The 22,481-nt window shown below is 40.8% G+C and overlaps 1 protein-coding gene across 1 annotated transcript in view; it reads left to right on the top strand.

Annotated features, from left to right (window-relative positions):
- cntn3a.2 (contactin 3a, tandem duplicate 2) overlaps positions 1 to 21,794 on the top strand; it is a 77,326-nt gene extending 55,532 nt beyond the window's left edge. Inside the window, exons 17-23 of the mRNA XM_029719446.1 lie at positions 413 to 483; positions 1,305 to 1,539; positions 5,685 to 5,794; positions 8,612 to 8,798; positions 9,207 to 9,319; positions 9,597 to 9,762; positions 18,578 to 21,794. Coding sequence (XP_029575306.1) covers positions 413 to 483; positions 1,305 to 1,539; positions 5,685 to 5,794; positions 8,612 to 8,798; positions 9,207 to 9,319; positions 9,597 to 9,762; positions 18,578 to 18,675 — 980 coding nt within the window. The 3' untranslated portion in view covers positions 18,676 to 21,794. The remainder of the gene's footprint in view (positions 1 to 412; positions 484 to 1,304; positions 1,540 to 5,684; positions 5,795 to 8,611; positions 8,799 to 9,206; positions 9,320 to 9,596; positions 9,763 to 18,577) is intronic.
- Positions 21,795 to 22,481: the final 687 nt, after the last annotated feature.

The raw sequence follows: 22,481 nt of genomic DNA, 5'->3' as shown, positions 1-22,481 counted from the left end.
TACAATTTTCTATAACAGAATGTCATAGGTGAAATATTTTTTGTTGTTGTGCAAATTAGACTACCCAAAAGGCACTCAACTGGTGGAATGACCCAGCTGTTGGATACAACCCTCCTCCAATCGGGCCCGGGCTCAAACAGTATTTGTTTATTTCAAAGATTCTTAAGCCGTGTTTAAACGAGCTTGCCTGGCACTGTGGAACCAATGGAATTGGAAGTCCCAAAAGTACAAACCCCAACCATCTGGAACTCCAGACAGGCTCAATCAAATGTTCAAAGAATAAAGCAAAACAAATACTATTTGAACCCAGATCTGCTTCAAAGAGCTTTGTCAATACAAATGTCTCAAGCTATCTGAAACAAAAGACATGTGCCAGACTAGTGTTGTCGTAAACATGGTCTCTGTTGTGTAGTTCCTGATGCTGCACCCACTGATGTTGGAGGAGGGGGCGGCAGCAGATCAGAGTTGGTTGTTACATGGGAGGTAAGTCATCTTTTGTTCCAGTCTCCTCTAATTTAATTATTTTTCCTTTTATTTAATTAGGCAAGTCAGTTAAGAACAAATTCTTATTTTCAATGACGGCCTAGGAACAGTGGTTCAGGGGCAGAATGACAGATTTTTACCTTTAGAGGGGCAGCTACTTGCCGCCCCTCTAAAGATAAACTGTTGTCCTTACTTGTATATCATTGAATAGGGTGCTTATTATTTTACATTGAATCAGTTAGTTGGCTTGTGGGTGTTGTAAATCCAGAGCTGTTGAAATGTGGCTCCGGAGCAGCAGTTGTAATTCCTTAGTTGAGGTGCCCGTATAAGCCCTTGGCAAACAAAAGCAGAACATGCCACCTGACAGATGAATTGTTTTCAATTAATGATACTTTGAATGGTTAAAAGGGTACAATTCAATCAAATCAGAACCTTGGAAATCCTGCAAAACTGCAGTACTGCAAAGTTACATCAGAACAAATGTTTAGGCATCATAAGTGCCAAACAAATAAGGTAATGATGATATAAGCTAAATACATTAAGAATTCTACTCTTCACCTAATGTGTTATTATTGAAAATATTTAATTTCACGAACTGTGGGAATAATGTTCCATTAAAAAGGCTGCAGGGAAATATATAATGAGCCCAATAGTTTTAATATCTGCTTTTCTTGCTCATTTCAATTATAGTCAGGTAGCAAAGAAAACAAATTTACAGGTCATTGTTGTGAGATTGGATGTGTTTGTGTCTGGCGTGATGACTCGCTGAATGTGTGTTTTGTATGTGTTTTAATATCACTATAGTTGTGTTTCACTCCCAGCCTGTTCCCGAGGAACTGCAGAACGGTGAGAGCTTCGGTTACATTATCGCGTTCCGTGGCCTCGGTGAGATGACCTGGACCCACGTCGCCACCTCCGCTCCAGGGGCATCCCGCTATGTGTACCGGAACGACAGTATCGCTCCCTTCTCACCCTTCCACGTGAAGGTGGGAGCCTATAACAGCAAAGGGCAGGGCCCGTTCAGTCCTGTGGTCACCATCTACTCTGCAGAGGAAGGTGAGAGATAAACCATGTATACTCCAACATTTCCAAAAAAATGTCCTTTCCTTGCTTCATTGGTTTCCACAAGCACTCATTTGAAAGGGTATGATAGGATTTATTCCATGTACCCTGACTGTTTGACTGTATTAAAGCACAAGGCGAGACCCAAATGCACACATAGGAGGCCAGATGGTTGGAGTCTTACAATGATTATTAATCCAAAGGGGTAGGCAAGAGAATGGTCGTGGACAGGCAAAAAGGTCAAAACCAGATCAGAGTCCAGGAGGTACAGAGTGGCAGACAGGCTTGTTGTCAAGGCAGGCAGAATGGTCAGGCAGGCGAGTACAGAGTCCAGAACAGGCAAGGGTCAAAACCGGGAGGACGAGAAAAAGTAGAATGCAAAAAGCAGGAGAACGGGAAAAACTGGTTGACTTGGAAACGTACAAGACAAACTGGCACAGAGAGACAGGAAACACAGGGATAAATACACTGGGGAAAACAAGCGACACCTGGAGGGGGTGGAGACAATAACGAGGATAGGTGAAACTGACCAGGGTGTGACAGACTGTTGAACTGTGTGTCCAAAATGGCACTCTATTCCCTATATAGTGCACAACTTTTGACCTGAGCCATAGGGTGCTATTTCAGACACAACCCCAGTTCACATATTGAAAGAATGATTTGTTGTGTTAGAGAGGTGCACATTATGATAATATACTCAAATGTAACTATAAATCAATCAAAACAAAGGTTACCCCACTTTATTTGGATAGCCCCCTAAACATGGTCTACAAATGCTCAAAATATCAACAAACTATCAACTGCAACTCTGTTGATTGAAATACAACAACATGCAAGAATTAGAGCTAGAGTTAGGGTTAGTGGATAGCTAGTTTAGTTTGTTGAATATCTATAAGCCATTTATAGGGGTCTATCTTAAGGTAACTGTCCAGTGTTTCCATATATAATTATATAATTATTTTAAATATGAGTGAAATAGTTTTCCATCCAACAAAATGGTAATTAAGTATGTTAAAAAGCAGCTTTTCTGTGTTGGAAGGGTGTGGGCATATACCAGTCATAAAAAATATGAATTTGAGTAGACAGCTGATTGGCCAGCTCGTCCTCTTCAGGAAGATGACATCATCATTTATGAGGAAGTAGCAAGCATTTTTTAAAGGTCTGTTTGAGTTACAAGTTTGAAGTGGGATTTGTGAAGTGTTTTTTTTTAATCCAATTTATGCTTTGGCCACAAATACAAGTATAGAATGAGTCAACAACATTATTTGATTATGAATTAACAGAATATTAACTTTAAAAAATTAGATTTTCACTGGACAGTTACTTTAAATAAAGTACCAAAGTTAATATACTCAGCAAAAAAAGAAACATCCCTTTTTCAGGACCCTGTCTTTCAAAGATAATTCGGAAAAATCCAAATAACTTCACAGATCTTCATTGTAAAGGGTTTAAACACTGTTTCCCATGCTTGTTCAATGAACCATAAACAATTAATGAACATGCACCTGTGGAACGGTCATTAAGACACTAACAGCTTACAGACAGTAGGCAATTAAGGTCACAGTTATGAAAACTTAGGACACTAAAGAGACCTTTCTACTGACTCTGAAAAACACCAAAAGAAAGATGCCCAGGGTCCCTGCTCATCTGCGTGAACGTGCCTTAGGCATGCTGCAAGGAGGCGTGAGGACTGCAGATGTGGCCAGGGCAATAAATTGCAATGTCCGTACTGTGAGACGCCTAAGACAGCGCTACAGGGAGATAGGATGGACAGCTGATCATCCTCGCAGTGGCAGACCACGTGTAACAACACCTGCACAGGATCGGTACATCCGAACATGACACCTGCGGGACAGGTAGAGGATGGCAAAAACAACTGTCCGAGTTACACCAGGAACGCACAATCCCTCCATCAGTGCTCAGACTGTCCGCAATAGGCTGAGAGGCTGGACTGAAGGCTGTAGGCCTGTTGTAAGGCAGGTCCTCACCAGACATCCCCGGCAACAACGTCGCCTATGGGCACATACCCACCGTTGCTGGATCAGACAGGATTGGCAAAAAGTGCTCTTCACTGACGAGTCGCGATTTTGTCTCACCAGGGGTGATGGTCGGATTCGCGTTTATCGTCGAAGGAATGAGCGTTGCACCGAGGCCTGTACTCTGGAGCGGGATCGATTTGGAGGTGGAGGGTCCGTCATGGTCTGGGGCGGTGTGTCACAGCATCATTGGACTGAGCTTGTTGTCATTGCAGGCAATCTCAATGCTGTGCGTTACAGGGAAGACATCCTCCTCCCTCATGTGGTACCCTTTCTGCAGGCTCATCCTGACATGACCCTCCAGCATGACAATGCCACCAGCCATACTGCTCATTCTGTGCGTGATTTCCTGCAAGACAGGAATGTCAGTGTTCTGCCATTGCCAGTGAAGAGCCCGGATCGCAATCCCATTGAGCACGTCTGGGACCTGTTGGATCGGAGGGTGAGGGGTAGGGCCATTCCCCCAGAAATGTCCGGGAACTTGCAGGTGCCTTGGTGGAAGAGTGGGGTAACATTTCACAGCAAGAACTGGCAAATCTGGTGCAGTCCATGAGGAGGAGATGCACTGCAGTACTTAATGCAGCAGATGGCCACACCAGATACTGACTGTTACTTTTGATTTTGACCCCCCCCCTTTGTTCAGGGACACATTATTCAATTTCTGTTTGTGACTGTGGAACTTGTTCAGTTTATGTCTCAGTTGTTGAATCTTGTTATGTTCATGCAAATATTTACACATGTTACGTTTGCTGAAAATTAACACAGTTGACAGTGAGAGGACGTTTCTTTTTTTGCTGAGTTTACAATAAACCAGTGGTCACCAACCGGTCAATTGCTATCAACTTGTCGATCTCCAAGGCATTTCTAGTCGATCACCAACCATTTCTGTAAAAAACCCAATGATAAAGCCTTGTGTTCCTTTTTTTTGTTGTCTCGGGCTGTTGGTGGTAGGTGCAGCCAGTTCAGCTGCCCTGCGCGCCGGGTAGGTAAACTGTTGCCATTTCATGTGTCTGAAGGTAGACCTGGAGAGGAAATCAAGTGCGTTATGCCACCGCTGGCCAATCAGATTGCTCAGGTGACCAAGTCTGCAGTAACCTAGCAGGCATAAAAGAAAACTACGGCAAAATGAATACTGTGAGATTCCTAACGTTTAAAACCATGAGAGAGACTGTCAATGAATACAGCAAAGAGCTGCTGTTTTTGAGTGAGTTAATGTTTAAGTTCTTACTCAGCACTGTCAACACTTTGTATTCAACACTTTTATAACCCATAAAATGCGCGTTCTTCCTATTTCCACTCAGCGCTACAACAAGCAGTGCAGCAGTAATGAATGAGTAGGAAAGTGTATATAGGCTTGCGTTATTGTTATTATTAGCAGCTTGGGTCTTTTTTAAAATCAAGGAATATTTCACTTTCTCTGTTCATAGGAGTAACAACATGGATTTGTGCACGAGGCAGAAATAATGTGGTGCGACTCGAGTTTCGCCATCAGCTGGAAGACGGTGTCCCTTTTTGGTCAGTGTCAGTGGAGGAAAGGGAGAGGGTAGAGATGTTGAGAGACGTCCCTCAGTCTGCTGCTCTTTCCCTCCGCTGAGACTGACCATCAGATGCAGGCACCATCAGCCCAGTAAAATAAAAGCTAATTATTTGTATGTATGCTCACTCAGCTGTGCCTCACAAGTAATACAACAATGGATATATTACCGGTGTGATCATATAGCCTACCTCAAATTTTGAAATATAATTTTAAAAGAATGTCCCGAACAACAATGCATTGGCAGGTAAATTCAAGCAAAGCCAGTATGCTGTGTTAATGTATTGAGCCTATAGCTTACTGCACAAACCTCATTGCTACAATATTGTTTTTAGTTGGTTATTGTTGCATAGGCTTACATTTTTTAAGTCATGTTAATAAAAAGCGGTAGATCTCGGCATGCATTTTGACTCAGAAAGTGATCTTGACTCAGAAAAGGTTGGTGACCACTGCAATAAACTGAAGGATCATAAATGTTTGTTTGAAAGGGGTTGTCTTTGTCTGTAGAGTCGTTTGCCTTGGTTGTTTTTCAATAATGGGTGAAACTCTCCTCGGTTGTGTCTTTTCAGAGCCGAGTGGTATGCCAGGGGGAGTTTGGGCCAGAAGTGTTTCCGCCTCAGAAATTGAAGTGAATTGGCAGGCTCTATCCTTTACTCCTGAAAGAGTTCTCGGCTACGAGGTATATTTCCTGTTTTAAATGTAAATGAAACAGCGAGTTTGTGCAACACAATTACAATGCCTGTCGTCACCCACAGTGTACCTCAAAGCCTCAACTTCAAAACGTCATGTTCCCATGGTAACGGCTGATTTAATTGGATGACTTGTGTGGCAAATTATACAGGCCTTCACAGCAGCATCCTGAGAGCACTTTGTCCCTTTTAAAGAATACAAAGCAAAATGCTGATATACCTGCTTTTTTACTTCCTGCCACCTGTACTCAACACCACAAACACATAACGCAGGCTGTGTTTTTGGGCCAGAAACATGCCAAGCATTTAACCACTTTCCAGAACCTTAACCCTAAACCAGGGCTGCCAACTTTTGAAGATAGGAAATCTCACTCCAAGCTATCATAAATCTGAATGCTCCACCCAAAAGCACATTTTCTGTAATTCTGTATATTTTCACACAGCTTTGGCCATGACCAGGGTGGAATACAATTTTTTTTAAAATCACGATTAATTTAAATTTGAATACACACTCAAATCTCAACGACTTGGTTTTAAGTTACTTTAAGATTATTTGGACATGAAATTTGGAGAATGCCAACTGGTGGAAAATGCTAACATTAATGGTTGGTGGCCGTGGCTAAACATAGGATGGATTGCAGTCTCTCCTTGTCCATAAGAAATAAACAAGTTAAAATGTTATTAATTTGGTGAACTATCCCTTTAAAATAGGAATGTAGAAATTCCTGCATAGAGGAAGCTCCCCAAGAAGGTTGGCCACCCCTGATCTATGTTTCCCAAATACTGGGGATTTGAACATGTGACATTTGATTTCGACAAATTACCCCACATTCAAAAAGATCTAATGAATATCAATCTTCAGGTGGTTGAGGCTGATTTTCAAAACCTTTCTATCATCTTTCTGTACAAAGGCAACATATTTTGCATTCATACCTACCATATCTGTCTAGCAGCTTGTGCACAATACTAAAATGACAAAACAGGATATTTGAGACAAGGGGCATTTCAATATAGCCTATTCTCATTTTATGACGTAGCCTATGGCACTGCCCATAAATGCATACAAAAATGAATAGCCCTCATTGAATAGCCCTCATTGAATTGTTAAAAAAATAAATAATTTAATCCATTCAAAGACAAGTTGGCATATCAGATTTCACATTTAATTACACCAGCAAAATTGGTAAGGGAAGTAGTAAAACTATGAGGAATAACAGTAGTGTTCTTGCTAAGATAGGCACACCAATTAGTCTATATGTGACTGACCGGCTCAAATCGGTCTTATGAAACAAAATTTGAGATGTTTTTTTTACAGTGGATAAAATTAGAGTATCATAAAATGGTGTGTCATACACTACAGTTGAGGAACAATGGGAAAGTAATTTTGCTTTGAAAGTTGGTAAACATTTAAACTCACTTTTGAGGAAATGGCCTTTGAATCTTTTGGTACTAATACTGGAGAGCCCTTCAAATAGACAGAAGCGAGCTAAATGGCAGACCAATCCAAACTCATCTCTCGGCATTTTCAGCCCACTCATTATCTCAGCCAATCATGGCTAGCGGGAAGGTTGGTGTCTTTTGAAGTGGCTAAACCAAATAGGCTCGTAATTGAACAACTTTATTCGTATTTACAGATGGCATACAAGTTTGTTATTAAGGCACATGGAAGTTCACATATTCAGAAGGCATTTCTGCCAACAACAAAAAAAGCTTATGTTCAAATGGCTCTCCTGTGAAGTAGTGACCTGTGACATACGCCTAGTTTCCTGAAGCGGGTCACATATTTTAGCCCATTGTAGGGGATGGATATTGTTCTAATGACTTAGACCAAATACATTATTGTGAAAGACACCCCCCCTCCCCCCCAACTAGAGCCAGTTAAACATTTGGGTTCACAATCTGGGCAAAATAATATTCATAATATAGTAAGACAAAATCAGGTCACCCTTCCAAAATTCCTGCTGAACAAATGATGTGAATAATGTGACCTATGGATCTGGGCTAATGCAAGTGGTGAATTAAATCACTATGGTAGGCTATATTATCGCATGCTGTCAAAAGGAAGCATTTTGCGACAGGGGCAGGTTGTGACAGCAAATTAATTTGTTGATAATTATGTGTACAAAACAGTGCTACAAGTTGTTGTGCTGCTCTTTAACAATTGAGTTCATAAACTTTGTTCAGTGTAGAACGAAGGTGCCTGTCCAGTCTGCCGTGGCTGCCTTCCACAATCGTGGGAGGTGGTTCTTTACAAACACGTATCCAATGACCATTTGTACCTGACCCTTACAAAACCAATCACAAGCCTCAATGTGACGCGGTTCACAGTGCGGTGGCAGGAAGCTGAAGCATCTCCCAGGTTGAGATGCCGCGGTTGAAATGTGAATGCACTGAATATACACTGGATTACATAGAAAATAAAAGCAGTACTTTTTTCAATGCGTGAGAAATAAGAGGTGTGGCGTGTGAAGAGGGTCAAATGTGTGTCTCACCCCCAATGCTTGAGAGTTGGCAGCACTGCCCTTATAACTTAACCTTAAACCTAACCTCTACCAAGTTCTTGCTTAAAGTATCACTCTTCGGGATTCATGAAAATAATTACCTTAAGCAAGGCGGGAGTAAAAGGCATATAGCCAACCAGAGCTCAGATATTAGCATAAACCAAATCCCCAGTTTGAGATATCTCCACATGTCCACAAGTCTATAACATCGGATGGTTGTTTATTCAGTGTGTCAATGTGTTTTCTTCTGTCCCTATTCAAGTAATACATGAAAAAATAAACTCCCATTTCCTCCAATTTCAACAGGTGGTGTACTGGGAGGATGACACCAAGCCAGAGACGATGGGGAAAGTGAGGGTACCTGGGAGTCAAACCTCGGTCACTGTTAGTGGCTTAGGGCGAAACACTCAGTATTTTCTCACAGTCAGCGCTTTCAACACAGCTGGTACTGGCCCTTTCCTCCCCGCCATCAACGCCACCACCAAGAAATCACGTAGGTGTCTTGAACACACTAAAATACTGACCTAGACGGTCAATGGAGGGAATTCCATCAATTGCTCAGCAAAAGGGAAAATGTATTAATAAACTGGACAAATGTGTAGTGGACAGAGGTATAGAGTTCACCATTCTTTTTAATTAAGGCCAAGTGGGGAGGACAGAGGAGGGCGTTAACGTATTTCGGCACGTTTACTTTTTGTCACGGCAGTGGTTGGGAAATAGCTCTTATTTAAAGGGTCAATTTTAACTGCATGGTGGGTAGCTGTCAGGAGAAAAGTGTGTAGAGTAGAATGAGCCAGGTCATAGAGACACTATGACTGGTGATGATGACTGGGTGAGGTCATGACTTGTTATGGTAACATACAAAGAAACTTAATGACAGAATGCTGCTTGTGTCCAACAGCACCTGGACAACCTCCTCTAAATGTTGAGTGGACCTTGATTGGCTCCCAGATCACTATATACTGGGAGCCGGTGGTAGCCATGGAAACAGAGTCAGAGGTCACCGGTTACCAAGTGAGTTCATATTATCCTCAAACTTCCCACTTATTTCCAAACTAGTTATGGCAAATTAGTCCAGCTACATATTTATCAATATCTGCTGTACTACATATTTCTGCTGTACCTACACCTTTTTGTTATTTCTGATACATGTCCAGGAAGAATCACGTGGTCGTCTGGTCCATCACCCAGTATAGTTTCTAATGATAAATCCCATCCTAATTTTTCACCAATCAACTTGCTGATTATGAAGGATGCTACTCGCATGTTTTCTATTTCCCTCCCCCATCAGCTGTCTTATAGGAGTCTGAAACATAAGGAAGAGAACATGCTCTTGACAAACAATTCCACAGCCGAGCTGACCCTCGTTGACAACGAAGACTATGTCATCCACATAAGGTCGCTGAGCGAGGGAGGGCTTGGCCCAGCCACAGATCCCATCCGCATCCACAAACTAAGTAAGCTGCTCATAATGTAAAGCATTAACTCATCTGGGTTCAGCGAAAATATACAGTACCAGTCAAAAGTTTGGAAACACCTACTCATTCAAGGGTTTTTCTTTATTTGTACTATTTTCTACATTGTAGAATAATAGTGAAGACATCAAAACTGAAATAACACATATGGAATCATGCAGTAACCAAGAAAGTGTTAAACCAATCAAAATGTACTGCTCCAAAAAATAAAGGGAACACTTAAACAACACATCATAGATCTGAATGAAAGAAATAATCTTATTAAATACTTTTTTCTTTACATAGTTGAATGTGCTGACAACAAAATCACACAAAAATAATCAACGGAAATCCAATTTATCAACCCATGGAGGTCTGGATTTGGAGTCACACTCAAAATGATAGTGGAAAACCACACTACAGGCTGATCCAACTTTGACGTAATGTCCTTAAAACAAGTCAAAATGAGGCTCAGTAGTGTGTGTGGCCTTCACGTGCCTGTATGACCTCCCTACAACACCTGGGCATGCTCCTGATGAGGTGGCGGATGGTCTCCTGAGGGATCTCCTCCCAGACCTGGACTAAAGCATCCGCCAACTCCTGGACAGTCTGTGGTGCAACGTGGCGTTGGTGGATGGAGCGAGACATGATGTCCCAGATGTGCTCAATTGGATTCAGGTCTGGGGAACGGGCGGGCCAGTCCATAGCATCAATGCCTTCCTCTTGCAGGAACTGCTGACACACTCCAGCCACATGAGGTCTAGCATTGTCTTGCATTAGGAGGAACCCAGGGCCAACCGCACCAGCATATGGTCTCACAAGGGGTCTGAGGATCTCATCTCGGTACCTAATGGCAGTCAGGCTACCTCTGGCGAGCACATGGAGGGCTGTGCGGCCCCCCAAAGAAATGCCACCCCACACCATGACTGACCCACCGCCAAACCGGTCATGCTGGAAGATGTTGCAGGCAGCAGAACGTTCTCTACGACGTTTCCAGACTCTGGCACGTGCTCAGTGTGAACGTGCTTTCATCTGTGAAGAGCACAGGGCGCCAGTGGCGAATTTGCCAATCTTGGTGTTCTCTGGCAAATGCCAAAGAACACCAAGTGAGCAGTGTATACTTAAAATGTTAGGTTCTTCAAAGTAGCCACCCTTTGCCTTGATGACAGCTTTGCACACTCTTGGCATTCTTTCAACCAGCTTCAACTAGAATGCTTTTCTAACAGTCTTGAAGGAGTTCCCACATACGCTGAGCACGTGTTGGCTGCTTTTCCTTCCTCTGCGGTCCGACTCATCCCACGCCATCTCAAATGGGTTGAGTTCGGGTGATTGTGGAGGCCAGGTTATCTGATGTAGCCCTCCATCATTCGCCTTCTTGGTCAAATAGCCCTTACACAGCCTGGAGGTGTGTTGGGTCATTGTCCTGTTGAAAAACAAATGATAGTCCCACTAAGCCCAAACCAGATGGGATGGTGTATCGCTGCAGAATGCTGTGGTAGCTATGCTGGTTAAGTGTGCCTTGAATTCAAAATAAATCACTGAGAGTGTCACCAGCAAAGCACCCCCACACCATCACACCTCCTCCTCCATGCTTCACGGTGGGAACCACACATGCGGAGATCATCTGTTCACCTACTCTGCGTCTCACAAAGACATGGCGGTTGGAATCAAAAATCTCAAATTTGGAATTATCAGACCAAAGGCCAGATTTCCACCGGTCTAATGTCCATTGCACGTGTTTCTTGGCCCAAGCAAGTCTCTTCTTCTTATTGGTGTCCTTTAGTAGTGGTTTCTTTGCAGCAATTCGACTATGAAGGCCTGATTCACGCAGTCTCATCTGAACAGTTGATGTTGAAATGTGTCTGTTACTTGAACTCTGTGAAGCATTTATTTGGGCTGCAATTTTTGAGGCTGGTAACTCTAATGAACTTATCCTCTGCACCAGAGGTAACTCTCTGGGTCTTCCTTTCCTGTGGCGGTCCTCATGAGAGCCAGTTTCATCATAGCACTTGATGGTTTTTGCGACTGCACTTGAAGAAACTTTTAAAGTTCTTGAAATTTTCCGGATTGACTTTCATGGCTTAAAGTAATTATGGGCTGTCGTTTCTCTTTGCTTATTTGAGCTGTTCTTGCCATAATATGGACTTGGTAATTTTCCAAATAGCGCTATCTTCTGTATACCAACCCTACCTGGTCACAACACAACTGATTGGCTCAAACGTATTAAAACCTGTTGGGGCTAGGGGGCAGTATTGAGAATTTTGAAAAAAATATGTGCCCATTTTTAACTGCCACCTACACCAACTCAGAAGCTAGGATATGCATTTTATTACCAGATTTGGATAGAAAACACTCTGAATTTTCTAAAACTGTTTGAATGGTGTCTGTAAGTATAACAAAACTCATATGGCAGGCAAAAACCTGAGAAAAAAAAAGAATTTTGTGGCTGTACTATTTTTTTTGAGTCATTGTTTAATAGATAACACAGTGAGAAAGGATTCATTTCGCAACTCCTACGGCTTCCACTAGATGTCAGCGATCTTTATAAAGTTGTTTGAAGCGTCTATGGTGAACAGAGACCGGATGACAAGGAAGAGAAGTTGACCTCCCTGGGATGTCGTCACTTCATTATTGACCGCACCTGCGCAATCATGTGACGCGAGACATTTTTCAAAAACATTTTTCTAGACACAGGAGAGGTCGGGTTGAAACATTACTGATGTTTCACGTTAAAAATGGCTCTAAAGATTGATGCTAAACAACGTTTGACATGTTTGAACGAACGTAAATAGATTATTTTTAAAACTTTTTTAACTTTTCGCCGTGACTTCCCACCCCCCCGTGCTACTTTTTAGTAGCCACCGAAGCCTAACAACTTGGAGTTATTTGGACATCAATTATGAACTTTGTCAAAAGAAACCACATTTGTTGTGGACCTGGGATTCCTGGAAGTGCCAATGGATGAAGATAATCAAAGGTAATGGATTATTGACAATAGTATTATTGATATTACATGGTTACAAGATGATGCTAACCTATATAGCCTAGCCTATTGTTCTTAGCACAGCACCCGGTTTATTGCAACTTGTGATTTCCCAGTAAAGTTATTTTGAAATCTGGCAAGACAGTAGCATTTACGAAATGTTAAACTACAATTATTTGAATGACAATATTATAATTTACCAATGTTTTCGAATAGTAATTTTGTAAATTGTAACGTTGTTCACCGGAAGCATTTCAGAGAAGAAAAAAATCTGAATTTCACCGCTACTGTAAAATGCTGTTTTTGGATATAAATATGAACTTGATGGAACAAAAAATGCATGTATTGTGTAACATAATGTCCTAGGAGTGTCATCTGAGGAAGATTGTCAAAGGTTAGTGCATAATTTTAGCTGGTTATCTGTTTTGACGCCTGTCTTTGAATTGACAAAACATTACACACAGCTATTTTCAATGTACTCTCCTAACATAACCTAACTTTATGCTTTCGCCATAAAGCCTCTTTGAAATCGGACAATGTGGTTGGATTTAGGAGATGTTTATCTTTCAAATGGTGAGAAATAGTTGATTGTTTGAGAAATTGAAATTATTAGATTCTTGCAGTTTTGAATTTCCCGCCATGGTCACTTGACAATGAATCCCATTAACGGGATAAGATCCCCAAGATTAAGTAACTTTTAACAAGGCACATGCATTCCAGGTGACATACTCATGAAGCTGGTTGAGAGTATGCAAAGCTATCATCAAGGCAAGAATTTTGATTTGTTTAACACTTTTTTGGTTACTACATGATTCCATGTGTTATTTCATAGTTTTGATGTCTTCACTATTATTCTACAATGTAAAAAATAGTAAAAATAAAGAAAAACCCTTGAATGAGTAGGTGTATCCAAACTTCTGACTGGTACTGTATTTGTTAATGAAGATATTAACAAAATACGATAGGCCCTTGGACAAACTTAATGTGACATAATGTGATGTTTCAATCCCCATCGGGACAGGGTCAGGTTATTAGAAATGGATGGATCTTGGAAATATGTGTAGACCGTGTGTGTTGAATCAAAGAAGAGATTGACTGGAGTCTTTTGTCGATTTAATACGTTCTGCTCACAAAGGAGAAGCAAGTTCAGAGGGACCAAGAGTCTTGTCTCAGCTTATATCCAAAACTAGTTATATCTATATTATGTGAGTGCATATTGCCATTCTATTACCATCAGGTAGTTACAACTGAGATGGCACTGGAAACACTATTTCCATCAAGATGAAAACAGTTTTTCAATAGTTTTTCTCTAGATTAAGTCATTTAGGAACTTGATAACCTAGCCAAAACAGTTTGTCCTCCTGTGACTGCCCTCTTTTGGGCTCCGCAGGCTCATATTTTGCTGAAATATGCAGCACAATCTATCTGTCACTAAGTTTCACTTCCCTTCTCACTGGATACTATTTTACCTTCCTGGGAGACTACAGGAGGAGACCTCTTCCTTTAAATGCTAATTAGAGGTTCAAGCAGCGAAGCTCGCTTGGGGCCCACAAAAGGCTAGAGCCGGCACTGTTTATTGTTTTTGTTGGAGTTCATTATTAGGAGTTCGAGCAGCAAAGCTTTGAGAAATCCTATTGTCATTATTTTTAAACCGGTTCTTCCATCACAGAACATTAACATGCAAATGTCTGTGAGATGGTAAGGCCTAGGATGGTGCATCTTGGCATGATGGTAAAGGCTTATAGTCCACACCCTCTCATGCAATGCCATGCCAGTTAGCCAGATGGTGGCGCTATAACACACAATTGAAAATGCCCCTCACCCCGTTTCACCTAGAGTCGTAAAATACATAGCTACGTAGGTCCGCCATGATGGATATTCCGCCATTCAGAATTTTGTGGAAAACACTGGGGAGACCGGAAGGACTGGGCAGACCTGGATGAAACTTGTTAGCATCAATGGACCAAGGTCTCCGAAAACAATATTTTCCCGACTAGTATCACAAACAAAATGGCAGCTATGGACAAATAAACATTAAAGTGGGCGTGACCTGACACATAAATGCATATGAATCTGACATGGATATTTATATAGATACATTGTAACAAACACTGTCAAGACTCAACATATGCAAGCACATGCAGATTAACCACACTGTGGCCCTACGACAGGCACATAATTATATCTATTGATCTGATTGACTTTGGCACACATGCTCAGCGATGTGAGTCTAGCAAACCTGTAGAGTTTGGTTCAGTTAGGCCCAAGGTGGCGCTGTTGGACAGGAAAAAACATTAACGCAAGATCATTGGCTTATAACAGCCATGTTGTTTAAACTAGTCTTAGAAAATAAAGACGTGGGTTTTAAGACGTGGATCCATAGATGCAATATACCAGATGTGGTGTCGGTCGGTCCAGTGGTTCTGGCGAAAAATACATTCAGTTGTCAACATCATTAAACATTTTAAAAAATCCATCAAAAGCATATTGCATGATCTATTTGATATGGAGTTATGATATTTGGCAGGTGTGTTAAAGTTAGAATCCTTAGTTGCAACATCGATTTTTGGACATAAATGAATGATATACACTAAGTGTACAAAACATTAGGAACATAGACTGACAAGTTGAATCCAGGTGAAAGCTATGATCCCTTATTGATGTCACCTGTAAAACCAATTCAATCAGTTTAGATGAAGGGGAGGAGACAGGCTAAAGAAGTATTTTTAAGCCTTGAGACAATTGAGACATGGATTGGTTTATGTGTGCCATTCAGATGCAATTTAAGGGCCTTTGAACGCGGTATGGTAGTAGGTGCCAGGCGCACCGGTTTGAGTGTGCCAAGAACTGCAAAGCTGCTGGGTTTTTCCACGCTCAACAATTTCCTCTGTGTGTCAAGAATGGTCCACCACCCAAAGGACATCCAACCAACTTGACACAACTGTGGGAAGCATTGGAGTCAACATGGGCCATTATCCCTGTGGAATGATTTCGACATCTTGTAGTCCATGCCCCGAGGAATGGAGGCTGTTCTGATGGCAAAAGGTGGCAAACTCAATATAAGGAAGGTGTTCCCAATATTTTGTACACTGTGTATACCCATTGATTCTTGAAGAATAGAACTTAGAACCATGAGCTTAGTTCAACTGTAATACCCCATCAGAACCCAAGATATAAGCTTGTTTAACTCCAATGTTTGTAAACAATGTAAATGTAAACCAACACTGTATATCCTCAAAACATGGTTAAAAGTACACTGAGCAAAAATATAAACTCATCATGCAACAATTTCAAAGATTTTTGTCACGTCCTGACCAGTAGTGTCATTGTAGTTTGGTCAGGGCGTGGCAGGGGGTGTTTGTTTTGTGTGTTTCGGTGTTTTTGGTTTAGGTTCCATGTTGTTTTCTATTTCTATGTTTAAATCTAGTTCTATTTCTATGTTGGGTTTTGGTAGGACCTCCAATTAGAGACAGCTGGTTGTCGTTGCCTCTAATTGGAGGCCATATTTAGTTGAGGTTTGTTTCACTTGTGTTTTGTGGGTGGTTATTTTCTGTATAGCCTGGGAGCCTTATGGAACAGTTCTCGTCGTTTGTTTATTTTGTTTAAGTGTTTTCTTTAAGTTAAGAAGATGAGCACTTTACCCGCTGTGCCTTGGTCCAATCCTTACGACGCCCAAGACAATTTTACTGAATTACAGATCATATAAGGAAATCAGTCAATTGAAATGAATTAATTAGTCCCTAATCTTTGTATTTCACATGACTGGGAATACAGATATGCATCTGTTTGCCTCATGCAGCGCGACACATCTCCTGCTCATAGAGTTGATCAAACTGTTGATTGTCGCTTGTGTAATGTTGTCTCACTCCTCTGCAATGGCTGTGTGAAGTTGCTTGATATTGGTTGGAACTGGAACACGCTGTTGTACACATCGATCCAGAGCATCCCAAACATGCTCAATGGGTGACATGTCTGGTGAGTATGTAGTCCATGGAAGAACTGGGAAATTTTCAGCTTCCAGGAATTGTGTACAGATCCTTGCGACATGGGGCAGTGCATTATCATGCTGAAACATGAGGTGGTGGTGGCGGATGAATGGCACGACAATGGGCCTCAGGATCTTGTCACGGTATCTCTGTGCATTCAAATTGCCATCGATAAAATGCAATTGTGTTCTTTGTCCGTAGCTTATGCTTGCCCATACCATAACCCCACTGCCACCATGTGGAACTGTGTTTACAATGTTGACATCAGCAAACCGCTCGCCCACACGACGCCATACACGCTGTTTTCCATGTGCCCGGTACAGTTGAAACCGGGATTCATCTGACAGTTTCTGACAGTTTGTGCAGAAATTCTTTGGTTGTGCAAACCCACAGTTTCATCAGCTGTCCAGGTTTCTGGTCTCAGATGATGCCGCAGGTGAAGAAGCCAGATGTGGAGTTCCTGGGATGAAGTGGTTACACGTGGTCTGCAGTTGTGAGGCCGGTTGGACGTACTGCCAATTTCTCAAAAACAACCGTTGGAGGCGGCTTATAGTAGGGAAGTTAACATTGAATTCTCTGGCAACAGCTCTGGTGGACATTCCTGCAGTCAGCAGGCCAATTGCACTCTCCCTCAAAACTTGAGTCATCTGTGGCGTTGTGTAACAAAACTGCACATTTTTAGAGTGGCCTTTTATTGTCCCCAGCACAAGGTGCACATATGTAATTATCATGCTGTTTAATAAGCTTCTTGATATGGCACACCGGTTAGGTGGATTGATTACCTTGGCAAAGGAGTAATGCTCACTACCAGGGATGTAAACAAATTTGTGCACAGAATTTGAGAGAAATAAGCTTTTTGTGCGTATAGAACATTTCTGGGATCTTTTATTTCAGCTCATGAAACCAACACTTTACATGCTGCATTTATATTTTTGTTCAGTATATAATTTTTACATCGTGGATGGTCAGTCATTGTATACATAGCTCTGTTTATGAATTTGAGAGTGGTTACATTTCTCCAGGCCCATCCCTCAGCTTTTTACCAAAACAGAGGCGGGGTGTCCGCTGTGTTATTGTTTCAACTAAGGATTGTAGCTTTAAGGAGTACAGAAGTAGCTCATCGAGAATCCATTTTGTCTTGATAATGGCGCTGTGGTGCAATGAGTTTTGAACCCAGCTATGGTTGCTTGCAGCTATATTTTGTAATATTGATATTCTGTGTTGAGCCACTGAAAAGGATGGAGAGGATTGCATTCTAAACTGGCCTTATTTATATAATGTATTTTCAGATACGAAGTGTCCCCCCCTCTATTTTTTATATTTGTATTGTCTGAAAATAAAGAGCCTGTATTTGTACTTCTTTTTTGTTTTCCTTTAACACCCATTTTGTGTGGAAGCACAAACCGTATTAGGGCGAAGCAAATTTGCTTTGCCCTAATTTTTCTCTTGAGTCAGCTTTCATTTGGTCTTAATTGTTATATTTGATTATGTAACATGCTGTGTTGAAGGCATGTGTTAATTAGCTAGGGATGTATATTAATAGGAATGCATTATTATTCATGTGAAAATTACATGGGTGATGCAAGTTGGTCTAGAGGTAGTGCTGCCAACTCTGGACTACATGTATCGCCCCTGGAGACCAGGGTTTGATTCCCTAGTCCCACCCCTTCATTATTCCATTTGTCTGCATCTCATAACTGCTATCTATTGCTCTATTATATAAAAAAAAAGAACAAAAATAGGAGGGGGAAAAAAACACTAAAATAACATTACATGGGGCAAATACCTACGTTGAGGTATCTCTCTCTGTTTCGTAAATACTTAATGTTGGTGTTGTGCTTTGTTCTAGGTATGAGTGCGCGAGGCTCGACGGCCTGGAGTCTGAACACATCCCCTGTCTCTCTGCTTCTCAGCATCGCATTTTCAACGTTCAGGTCTACATCGTGACAGAATGTCAGTCTACTATCTGGTTTACAGATAAAATAAGCTGTCTCTGCTCCATTCTAAATGACCCATCTACAATTATAATTTTGTCTAACTGTGAAAGTAATGGTAGAGACCATCCATTTTGGAAGCAAGACAATAAGCGCATTCATTTAGGGAATTTGTAAAGAAATGTTTGTTGTTTGGGCACATGTTTTGATGAACATTGTGTTAGGTCAAGTGCTGTCAACTTCTGAAGGTATCTGCTTGGATTGTACATTTTAGGTGGATGTTCAGATGAATGCGCTATTTTGACTTTTTGAAGCCCTGAATGATACAAATGCCTTACTTCCATTCATGTGCCAAAGTAGTTTGAATCGTTTAGTTGTAGGCTAAATGTTAAGCTAGCAATGCCATGCTTTTTTTCCCTTCATATTTTCATTTGTAATTTAACCTTGTCACACTCAAAGCTAGTTATGGAAATTATTACCTATGGTAATAATACTTGTCATTTAAACTTTCAAGGTTGCGATATGAAGTTCACTTTTGTAATTTTGACGTACTCTGAGGTGGTCATCGAAGCAAAAACTTTTACTTGTGTTTGGCTGAGCCAAGTTAAGTTCTCTTGCTTACTCATTTGAGTAGACACAACCATTTGCCTGTGCCTGTGCCTTTGAAGATCTGTGTAAGAGTGTGACAAAGAAAATCGCTTCACTTGACTTATAGTCAGTGTTGTGCAGCATTTCAGAACTCTTTAAGTGATCATTATCGTATAATTATGTGCTACATGAAACCCATAAGACGAGAGCTGTTTGAGAGAGTGCAAGCCATTTTCTCAATGTTTTTATTTTGTCATTGTGGTAGACACTTGATTGTATCACGAGGGCTCCTTACAACTATGAGCCAAAATCTAAAAACTGACCTTACTGTGGATGGATAGATTGCATTTAATAGGAGGACTGTCTTTACCCCACCTCACCCACTACCAATATGACACCCACCTGGGTGATGCACGGCAGCCATTTTGTGCCAGAGTGCTCGCACGTTGCGTGGTGAAAATGGTGCCAAATGTGCCAATCTGACATTGAAATTGAGCCACCAGCTGAGACCCAAGCAGGCAAAGTCATTCACCCCCAAGAAAATCCATGGAGTCTTACTGTATATGGAACTCATGCATGACATTGACTTATAGTCAGATGTGTTAAATATGTACTAGACTTGCCTATCTTTTGTTCAAGGTTCAATTAGCCTTTTCTTGAAACGTATGTATTGTATTATAGCCCCTACATATTTTTCAGCATAGCCTCAACTGCTCAGGTGTTCGGTCTTTTACACACCAACTTCACTGGTCATAAAGCAGAGAGCAGCTATATCAGACGGCTGACAGCACATGATACAGTGGTCTATTTAATGCCCTGACTTGACAAATGAAAAGTCTGATATCTGCCATGATTTAGCAGCAATTAAATCATATTAATAAATTAGACTGAGCCTAGGGGTCTCTATGGGAAAGGGCATAGGACTAATGGTTCTATGACACCACAGAAGATTAATGCATCAGGATTCAGTGAGAGGAGCTAAATCAGAACGATTCCATCAGGATGGAAATATGGTTGTGTGCGTGTGTGTGTGTGTTGTTAATAGATGCATATTACCTTGCTTCTCTGTGTGTCACAGATCAAATCAAACTTTATTTGTCACATAATGCCGAATACAACAAGTCTAGACCTTACCGTGAAATGGTTACTTACAGGCCCTTAACCATCAGTGCAGTTCAAGAAGAGTAAAGAAAATATTTACCAAATAAACTAAAGTAAAAAATGTAATAAAAAAATAATAAAAAGATGACGGTGTCTTTTGGAAGGCCAGTGAGTCATTTTTTATAAAGCTCCAAATCATTTATTGTACTGGCAATCAAACATTTGGGACATTTTTGTGCTCACTTTCAAATAGAATAACAACACCATGAAGTTGCACATCTGCGATGGTGTAAACTGAGTTGTGTTTATTAAGCACCAAATGGAAGAAAACTAACTCAAACATGGAGGGACTACCTGGACTAAGAAAGACTCCTTTTCGCTTCCAATTGTAAAATGTTTTCCATTGCGTGCCCCAATGAGCACGATCCAAGTTCAACCGATACGTTTAAAAAAGGCAACAGTTGTAAAGGGCTTTGTTGGATGATAAGATCAGATCTCATTACCACTGCTGGCAACTTAAAGAGAGCTGTCTTTGAGTAATGTGTTTTTGTTGATATGCTTGTTTTCGTGGCTTTCTCGTGGTTCATCTTTATTTCAAACCAACCAGTGTTTACAAAGAAACTGTACTTTATGACTGATTTCAATGTTTAACTGATTAGAAACTCACAATATACAGTCTATGAACTTTGTGTCCTTGATACAGAAAGGTCACCTCCATCTTTGTTTTGTAATGTATTCAGTAAGTACTGTGGAGATCTTGTTTTTTTTTGTTTGATTATAGGCTTTTTTAGTTTTGACAATTCTACACAAAGGTCAAGTGTTGCTTTAAAGAGATAAAAATATAAGTTCTAACTTGTTTAGAAATACATTTTGATTGGTCTGTTGCTCCCATGTACTATGATATGGACCAATGCCCTCAAAGGGGTTTAAAACCGTGAAGGAAACTTGTCCCCAAAATGCAACATTAATTTTGAATGCAATCCCCATTAAATTCAAGAATTCTTAACTATACCAGTGATATTGTGACAATTTGGTCAACGGACAGCAAAGTTTTCCCTTATGAATGGTACTAGGAAAACCGATCATCTGTTTTTTATAGCACTATATTTGTACAACATGATTGAAACTTATTGAGCTTGACTAATGCATTATTAAAAGTAAAGACTGACATCAAACAGTACTGTATAGTTAATTGGTCACCTATAATGCCAGTCTTTCGTGACAAAAAAGTTTAGGTGCTGTGGTTAGCAACACTTGGTCTTTATGTTTCACACTGCAGTATTAAAACAATGTTAAGTGATCTCCATGAGATTGAATCAAGAATGTTTTCACGATGAAAAGTAATTGGCTGATCTTGTATACTGAATCTGTGCATGTACAATATTGTTTGGTGCATTTATGTTTTCTAAAACAAAAAATTAAAGGAAAACGATTTACAGAGGATTTTCTCTTCAGTGTTGTTGTTGAGTTGTGTGACTTATACTGTATAATGACTTTGACCAAGAAAGTAGAATAATCAGTATTTATTTCATTCATATTTTGTTCTGATTTGTCCAACTACTGATATTGGTCTGCTGACATTGAACAGCTGACCAAAGGATCCTTCCATAGAGTGCACCATTAAAGACTTAGTTCTGTGTCTTCCTATTTTTAAAAGATAAAATAGATTTTTGACATATGCACATAGACATTGCATAACTGCAATCACAAGAAAATGATAGTACTGGACACAAGCATAATGCTACTATAATAACTTTTCAGGATTACAGCCATGTGTCCATTAATCTCGGTTAAAGCAGAACAAAAGTGTTGCATAATTGGTCGGATTCTCGGTTAAATTCTGGGTCCATACGTGTTAAGAGAAGAGATAGAACGACGATCAGAACCGGAAAGAAGAGCTCCACCCTCTCTTTTGGAAGTTATCCGCAAGTATATGGGCCAAATTTCTCCTACCCTTCCGAAATTCGAAAAGGCTGGTTGCGTGCGACTGCTTAGACGTTGCAAGATCTTACAAAGCCTGGATAGGTATTTTACATATCAGCTAACCATATCATATATTATAGCAATCTGTCGGTCGCTGACGTGGTCGATACAGTGGCATGCAACCATTGGTTGATGATGCAACGTCTA

Source organism: Salmo trutta, chromosome 28, assembly GCF_901001165.1.
Source record: "Salmo trutta chromosome 28, fSalTru1.1, whole genome shotgun sequence".
NCBI lineage: Eukaryota > Metazoa > Chordata > Actinopteri > Salmoniformes > Salmonidae > Salmo > Salmo trutta.
This window is presented reverse-complemented; position numbering and strand designations above follow the sequence as displayed.